At 35.9% G+C, this 9,107-nt stretch overlaps 1 protein-coding gene across 1 annotated transcript; it reads right to left on the reverse strand.

The window, feature by feature from the left end:
* Positions 1-4,385: 4,385 nt before the first annotated feature.
* Positions 4,386-7,630, reverse strand: LOC116851381 (smad nuclear-interacting protein 1). Its single transcript, XM_032830719.1, has 2 exons — positions 6,493-7,630; positions 4,386-6,173 (listed from the first exon to the last, which is right to left on the reverse strand). Exon 1 carries the CDS (start codon positions 7,369-7,371, stop codon positions 6,493-6,495), a length of 879 nt encoding a protein of 292 aa, XP_032686610.1. The 5' UTR covers positions 7,372-7,630; the 3' UTR covers positions 4,386-6,173.
* Between the last annotated feature and the right edge of the window lie 1,477 nt (positions 7,631-9,107).

Consider the following 9,107-nt stretch of genomic DNA (forward strand, 5'->3'; position numbering starts at 1 on the left):
GAGACCATTTTTGCATTAGCAAAGACAACAGAGTCGGCCTTGTGTGGATATAAGATGACTCACACAGAACACTCAAAATTATTTCTCATCGAGGCACAACAAGAACGAACTTTCAAAAGCAAAACCGGAGTAAGGGTGGAAAACTTAGATATATTCACTTACGTCAACTCCAAGTTCGTGTACGTCGAGCGACATTTTAGAAACCAACTCACACGCTTGTACCAGGACATCATGCGCCAAAAATGCGCCTGGAAAAACAGGTACTCGAGAACGCCTTATCATTGTCCAGTATCGCCCCGGGCGAGATGGCATCCCGACTCATGAAGACACCGGGCTACACGGGTGTATATCAGTTGGACACGGGGCAATTGGACACAGTCCAATCACAAGTCGCTGTTCCAAGGGACCCTACAAATGTCTCTAATCACACGGTGCTGTGATTGGCTGTGTCCAAATGCACCGTGTCCAAGTGCACCGCTCCCCTACTAAAATATATAGTTGTTATACAAATCAACTCTTGATTTCATAACCCCCAAGCAAGGTCCCTCCTTTCCTAATTGCGTCAGAACCACCACCTCGAGAATCCGAGTGAAACTCTATGTTCCTAACTCGAGAGCGGTGCACTTGGACACGGTGCATTTGGACACAGCCAATCACAGCACCGTGTAATTAGAGACATTTGTAGGGTCCCTTGGAACAGCGACTTGTGATTTGACTGTGTCCAATTGCCCTGTGTCCAACTGATATACACCCTCCTAACTCCGGGCAGTAACTCAACATCCTAATCTTAACGCGCGGTTTATGCTGGGAGTGCGGTAAGCGACCCTCAAGTAAAAATCACCATCGAGAATTGCCGCCCTCGACATTGTGCCGAAGAAGTTCCTCACCACACCACTACGGTAACTGCAGTATAGGACCGCATGCAGACCATAAGGGCCATCACACACAAAATTATATAGACGCATATGCATAGCATAAGATCATATAGACCAATGAGCATTGAATATTAAGTCGCCATATTGATGATTGATACTTAATATTCGATGCTCATTGGTCCATACTATCTTATGCTATGCATATGCGTCTATGTAATTTTGTGTGTGATGGCCTTAAGAGCGACACCTTCGAGACGTAAGCGCGGAAGCCGGTAACTCAGAATCCGCACTTGGCGCCAATGGCGCTATCTTCTTACCTGCTCGTAATAGCGTGCATGCACCCGCTCTAAATTTGTTCCGCGTCCAGTTCGGCGAATCTAGGATCGCGTAGATCCCTGGGGAGAATCGCGCAGATTCGAATAACCCTAAAAGAAAAGCGATCCGGTTCCGGCAGCACGGCCCAAGCACTGCATCATACCCGCGCAGCCTCGGCCGGCTGGAACGTAACACAATTCTTCGATATTTCTTGTTTACACTCTTCCATATCTGTCATTCGCAAACTAACAGACTCACTATTTAAACAGTGTTACTAATGTACAGAAATTAAAATTATATCGTCTAGAGGTTTTCGTTCGTACCAATACTATCCCCTCCATTTTTCGGGAAAATGTAGTCTAACCTTAAACTTATGAACGAAAGTTTAAGATATAAAAAAAATATATATTTTTTCTCTCTTATTAAAGTTTAAAATATAAAAAAAATATATTTTTTTCTCACTTATTAGTATTCACTTATTGACTTATTATTAAAAAAGCAAAAATGGTTCTTAACTCGGAGATTCAGCTTATGTTTAGAAATCAGCCGACTTATGCCCAATTTTTTCACCTCCGGTTAGCTTTCTGTCGGATAAATATTAACCGTGATTGGCTAATATTGTCAACCATAAATATGATTGGTCAATTCCAATAGAATAGCTGGCAGATAAAGTTAATCAAAGATAAAGAAATTGGGCATTAGGCCAAGTTCTATAGCATCGTTTGATTTTAACTACCGGTTAAGTCCCAATAGTGATTGGTTAATTCTGATTAATTCTTCTTAATGTCAAACGCAATTGATCAAGTGCAATAGAATAACCAGCCAGTTAAGTTAACTGAAGATTGTGGAACTAGGCCTTAGTTTTTGGTTCAGGCTGTACCAAACAAAGACAGAACGCTGTTCTAGACTTACAAGCATACTCTCTCTCATCCCGCAACACTCAAGAAGTAGCGCGCGTTCCAGATAGTGTATGAGTTTGTTGCGTCGCATGCCCCAACGTGCTCCTACTCGCTCCAACGTACTTTGATTGGTCCGCGTGGTGACGTGGCCAATCAGGGGTGCGTTCGAAAACACTGAAAGTCCACGACGGAAAGTGGCTGTGGTGGATGGGCTAGGTGGGGTTAGTGGAGTTGGTATCGAGAGGAGTTTTCGAATAGCCATGGAAGAATGCTCAATGTGACATACTACATGTGTGTTGTGCCTACATATGTGTTGTACAAAATGGCTGATCGAAAGCGTATTTCGACATTAGCTATAATTGCTTCTCAGCAAAATAATAATAAATTAATAAATTTAGTAATTAATTAATTAATTAATTTAGTAATTATTAATTTATAATTTAGTTATCTGGAAAGTTAATTGATTATATATTCCTCGGTCCGAGAACTCGGATCGATTTCTAGCATCGTGGGCATCAGGCCTAAGGAAATTTATACACTTATTTATTACTCCTTACCTTTAACATCGTATATATAGACATTTCCCTTGTCATCCTTTTGTATATTTTTTTAAATATCCATGCATAAAATATGACGACCCGGGATTAAATTTTCCATTTTTTTTCACAAATTGTTACTGATTCGTGACTTTTAACGTGCCTCGTATCTCGTAAGAAAATTTCAGAACCTATAAAATACAAAAAGCTTAATAAGCTTTATTTATATTTAAAGACAATATTCTGACAATATACATCACTATAGAAATAAATCTAAACCTGGCTAACCTACACTGCTGTATTTAAATTTTTTATCTTACCGTGATGGCTAATGGTTGTACGAATGTTTCGAAGAACAAAAAATCATAAATAATTTAGTAATTTCATACTGTATTGCACTCTTTGCGCACTCTCCACCATCTCCACCGATTCACACCGCGCAAAAGAGAGTGGAGAAAAGTCACACGAGTGGTCCACGGAGTACGGTTTTCGAACGGCCATGGTCGCATGGTCAGTGTGCCCACTAGGGGTTTTCGAACGATCTGAGTGTGACAAAATACACACGGGTGATGTTTTCGAACGCACCCCAGAATGCGTTGGAGCGAGTGGGAGCACGTTGAGGCATGCGACGTGAACAAACCTTACATTTCAGTGATCTGAGGCAAATCAAGAAGCTAGCAAGCAACATCGATATTTTCTAAAAATCGATGATTTTTGCCCATCCCTAACTCTCAGGCTTATCTCTGATTTAACTAAGATGACCAGACGTCCCGAGTTTTCACTCTTTACCCCGAATTTTTTCGAGTGCTATTTGGGACACCGATTTGCCATCATTTTTAATGATTGTCAAATAATTTTTGGATTTTCTAATCCCCTTCCCCACACATTTATGAAGTATCCCGAATTCAGAACTGGGAAATCTGGTAACCTTAAATTTAACTATAGTATTATATTTATTATCGATATTTAATTGTCCAATACATAATCAATACAAACTAATTTAATATTCCTACTTCCATTTTCTTATCATCATACTTATTTCCTAGAATGTTCTATAAACATCAGGTTTAACTTGTCATACTTCATTACAAATATTTGATGAAACAATATTCTTAAAACTATTATACTATTATATAACTAATATATTTAAAACTTAAACTAAATTTCCTGACTCACATAAGAGAGCCTTGTTTTTTTTAATATATTATATGTATACACATATATATATAAGGTGCTTAGAAAGTCTTGGGTTGTCAAAATTTCTCGAAAATAAATTTTAGAGAAAATGTTGAATACAAAAATTGTTAGGTATAAAGTGATGCATTAAATGAATATATTAGTACCTTGAATAGCTTGAACTGAGTTTTCAGAGTCAGGTAAAGGTCACCTCGAATTTTTATAAAATATCCTATTTTTTATTGCATATTTTTATAGATGTTTTTCAAGATGTTTACAAAACATTAGTTACAAACGCCTTTTCTATGAGAACTTTCTGAGTTATGAGTCTTAAAGCTCTTGGATATTTGCATCGTCTATTTTTTTTTAATAATGTCAAAAGCATCGAGATGAATGCTAAAAATTCTTGCGAAATATACGTCAAAATAAAAAGATATATCCAAAAAATATCACTTGCGATCGATTAAGTACACTTGTAAGATATTCTGTACACTTTCCTTTTGTTCTAACAATCAATAATCATAAAATTAATATGACTGAATGAAGACATTAGATTAAAAAAGAAGATTGCATATCATGTTAATTTTATGATTATTTATTGATAGAGCAAAAAAAGGTGCAAAATATTTTATAGGTGTGCTTAATGGATTCCAAATGTCATTTTTTTCAAGAATTTTTAGTATGTTTTCACGCTTCTGACGTTATTAAAAAGAAATGGATGATACAAGTACCTTGCAGTCCTATTTTGTAACTTCCTAATGACAATGTCACTAGCATGGCACGTTGCACAGCTTTTCTACTATGTAGTATACCTACCGCAACGATAACGTAACGATAACGACACTGTCAATAAAAGTTACGGAATAAGCCTACAAAAACGTTAAATATTGAAGTACTAGTAGCATTAATATTATTAAAAACATAAAAGTTCTTTTACTTTGTATTAATATTATTCAAGATACACTATGTACAAGTTATTTGGTTGGATTCTAGACAACTTCTACATGGTACATCTTGAGTAATGTTAATGCTGCTGGTATTTAAATATTTCAGATTCATAATTCTGAAAGTTCTCATAGAAAAAGCGTTTGTAATTAATATTTCATAAACATCTTAACAGCACCTATAATATGCAATAAATAATAGAATATCTTAGTAAAAAATTCAAGGAAACTTTGATTTGGAAGACTCAAAATCCATCTCTCTTTGGAATCCAAAGTCTAATATGTCCATCTAATGTGTTTGATATCTAACAATTTTTTTATTTATTTTTCTCTAAAATTTTTCATTCTTGACATATCTTGCTCGGAAATTTTTGAACATTATATATTTAGGATTTATATATATACACATACATATATAGGATGTCACACTCTCCTCATTTTTGTGGATACATAGAACATAGAAAAGTGAACATAAAAGTTCCGTACCGTTTTGCAATATTCACAATAAATCCCGAAATATTAATTAATTAAAGAAGATTGATGAATCATCACGCGCGATATAGTAGATGAGTTCTAATGGCACCGTCTGCCGTTATATACTTACATATTAGATCAAACTCAACCTAAAAAGTTGTATAACATTTTGCAAATAACAATATAGATTTTTAGATGTTAATTAAAGAAGATTTCTACATTATCGCGCATAATCATGGAACAATTTTCTTTCATTAATATCTAAAAATCTAGGTAGTTATTTGCAAAATGATAAAAGGCTCAATTTGATTTAATGTACAAGCACACAACACCATTATGGTTCATCTATCATATCACGCGTGATTATTCACCAATTTTTTTTTATTTAATATTTTGATTATTATTGCGAATATCGCAAAACTTCAATTCGTTCTACGTTCTCACAAAAATTATGGAGAAGAGTTTGGAGTACTCTGTATATACATACATACATATATATATATATATATATATATATATATATATATTTATATTTATTTATTTATAACATATATATATAGTAAATTATTTTGAAAGTAATGAGACGAATTGAAGTACTAAAACAATATCGCAGAGAGTACAAAATAAAAATAGATAGTCAAAAGTGACTAGTCAACTTTTAGACACTTTTCAAGAAACAACTATTTTGTAAAAACTATTTTATAAAATTTCAGAGAAGAAGAGTTTCTATATTTTACATTTTACTAATATATAACATTTATAGTATGTAACTCTTCTTCAGGGATCTACAATGACAAATTTTAAGAGATCTTCTGTTAACCATATTTTTCATGAGAACCAGTGGAAGAATATATGTTATCCATTGAGTTCTCGACCAATTAATTCGGTTTCTTCTAGATCAGTTTATATACAAATCCACCTCAATGCTGAAGCATCTTTTATATGAAAGATTCTCTGTAAAATATATAACAATCTTTTATAAATATAATAAAACTTGAAACTTATATCTAAATATATTTATATTAATACTAATATTTTACTGAAAAATAACCTTTCTAAATAAAACTTATTGGAACATCTATCATTAGATCTATCATCGTATCATAAAAGAAATGATAGCAAAAGCAAAAACAAAATAAATTTAAATATTTATATTTAGTACAAAAGATAATAATCTGATATATAAGGAGATAGAGTCAACTATAATATATAATGTATTAATAATATAATGCTACAAATATAAGAAATAGTTTCAACCAGTATAATTATTTACCTAACCAGCAGTGAGAGGAACATCATCATCCAAGTCGTCGTCTTTACTTTGCTCATGCAAGAGAACATATTCCCTTGAACTAAAGCCAAATCGTATCACATCTCGCTCCAATAGTTCATGATACCTCCTCGGTTCTAATTTCACATTATTTACAAATGTGCCATTTGCTGAGTCCAAGTCGATAAGATACGGCCGTATTCTTCTACTCTCGAGACCACCTTCTTTTTGATAGGAGACCAAACGATATTGCAGTGCAGCATGTTGCTTGGAACACGATGGATGGTCCAAAGGTATATCAGCTACTTTACGATCTCTTCCCATAAGATATGCTGATTGTCGATGGATATACAATGTGGGGAGCTCTTTCTCTCCTTTAAAGGTATACAACCTCCATCTGCGTTTTGGTTTTCTCGCATCTTGTGGTTCTGAGTACTTTATGACTACACCATTGAAAGTATTAACTTCTTCTGTTAATTTCCCTGACAACTCAAAATTAGGTTTCTCTTTCTCTTGGGATTTTAAACTGGACTCATTTTTTATGCTTGGTTTTCCCCATTCAGGAGAAGGTTCCCTCCTTTCTCTCACTTCCTCTGAGTTCCTTTTTTGCTTATCGTCGCGTCTCCTTCCAGAGTCATTCCTGTCTCTGCTTCTGCTTCGATCATTGTGTTCCCTATGCCTGGAACGTCCGTTATCTCTTCTCAACGGTGACCTTTCGTGTTTTCTTTTATCGTCGTCTTTCCTAGAGTGATCACGCCTAATGATTCTATGATTTCTATCTCTGTCCTTTTGCGATCTATGAGAATCATTGTTACTCTCACGCCTGCTGTTTTTGTGTGTATCTCTTCGATCTGTATTACTGTTATGGCTAGGTCGCCACATATCGTTTAGTTTATTTGTAAACTAAATTTGAAGTTAATAAACTGGTGATCTAACCTAACTCAAACGATTACCCAGCTCTGAATCGTAGCGCGAATTTCTCAAAACTATTAGTTCGATCGTCATCTTCGACACCACAGACTTCTAGGTGCGTTCCTTTATTTACTGCGAATACTGACGCTATGACATCATGAAAGTATACTGCTAATAGCGTTCCGTTTTAACTTCGAGCACTGTTGAGGTGTTGCAAGGTGACAAATAGGAACGCACCACCTTACTGCCACTGCTTTAAGCTAGTGGCACATAGAAAAACTTAAGTGCGGCGGAAGTTCGTACGACAGCCAATCAATATGGTGCTTTCCGTAATAACCTTCTAGCTCTTACGGAAAAACAATATATTGATTGGCTATCGCGCGGACTTCCGCTGCGCAGCAAGCATTAGGGCTATCGCACACAAATTGACATAACTGCATATGCATAGCATAAGACCGTATGTACCAATGAGCATCGAGTATTAAGTCGCCATATTGGTGTTCGATGCTTAATATTCGATGCTCATTGGTCCATACGATCTTATGCTATGCATATGCAGTTATGTCAATTGTGTGCGATAGCCCTTACCGCGTCCTATGTGCAGGAGCCATTACTGTTACGAAAAGTGTATGGTCAGCTTAAGGGCTGTGGCACACAGAAAAACTTAATTTGTATGTACTTGACCGGAAAAAAACTCCGGTTGGAAAACTATTCTTTTAAATCGTTTGTATATCGTATGAAGAGTTTTGAAGTGCAATTGAAAAGATTTGTGAGTCATTCTATTACTTGTAATTAATTGTTCTTTTTTGGACCATGTATTTAGCCGGAAATAATGACCGGAGATAAATTAAACAAAGGTTCGGTATGGTATCGTTTGTATTTCGTATGAAGAGTTATGAAGTATCATTAAAATGGTTTGTGAGTCATCCAAATAATTTTAATTAAATATTAAAAAATCATGTATTTGGTCGAAATATCGATCTCAAGCGCTGCTGTGGAAATATTGTCAGGCACGATCGATGTACTATCTAGTATTTCAATACTCCTGGTTCTTTTTCGGGTAATTATGTACAATAAGGCCTTTTTCGAATTTTGATATTTTTTTGCAGCTCTTTTGGTAGAAATATTTATTTTGACTCCAACATTGATAATCAATCGGGAGAATCCGAAAAATATGCAAGTTATATATTGTTTTAACTTTTTTTTTTACTTGTCAAACGCCGAGTCGGCGCCTCACTGTGATTGGTCCATTGAGAGTCGGCAATCGTAGTCGGCAGTCGGATCGGCCTGTGCAGTCAGTAGTCTAATGGCTCCTGCACACAGTACGCGGTAATGCTTGCCGCGCGGCGGAAGTTCGCGCGACAGCCAATCAATATGCTGCTTTCCGCAATAACCTTCTAGATCTTACGGAAAAACAACATATTGATTGGCTGTCGCGCGGACTTCCGCCGCACGGCAAGCATTACCGTGTCCTGGGGTGCGTTCGAAAACACTGAAAGTCCACGACGGAAAGTGGCTGTGGTGGATGGGCTTGGTGGGGTTAGTGGAGTTGGTATCGAGAGAAGTTTTCGAACAACCATGGAAGAATGCTCAATGTGACATACTACATGTGTGTTGTGCCTACATATGTGTTGTACAAAATGGCTGATCGAAAGCGTATTTCAACATTAGCTATAATTGCTCCTCAGCAAAATAATAATAAATTA

The sequence above is a fragment of the Odontomachus brunneus genome, unplaced genomic scaffold, assembly GCF_010583005.1.
Source record: "Odontomachus brunneus isolate Ranch 3 - 2012 unplaced genomic scaffold, Obru_v1 Obru_scaffold_174, whole genome shotgun sequence".
Taxonomy (NCBI): Eukaryota; Metazoa; Arthropoda; class Insecta; order Hymenoptera; family Formicidae; genus Odontomachus; species Odontomachus brunneus.

Coding starts and splice junctions, on each gene's coding strand:
- LOC116851381 (XM_032830719.1), bottom strand. CDS start 7,371: ATGTGGCGACCTAGCCATAACAGTAATACAGATCGAAGAGATACACAC.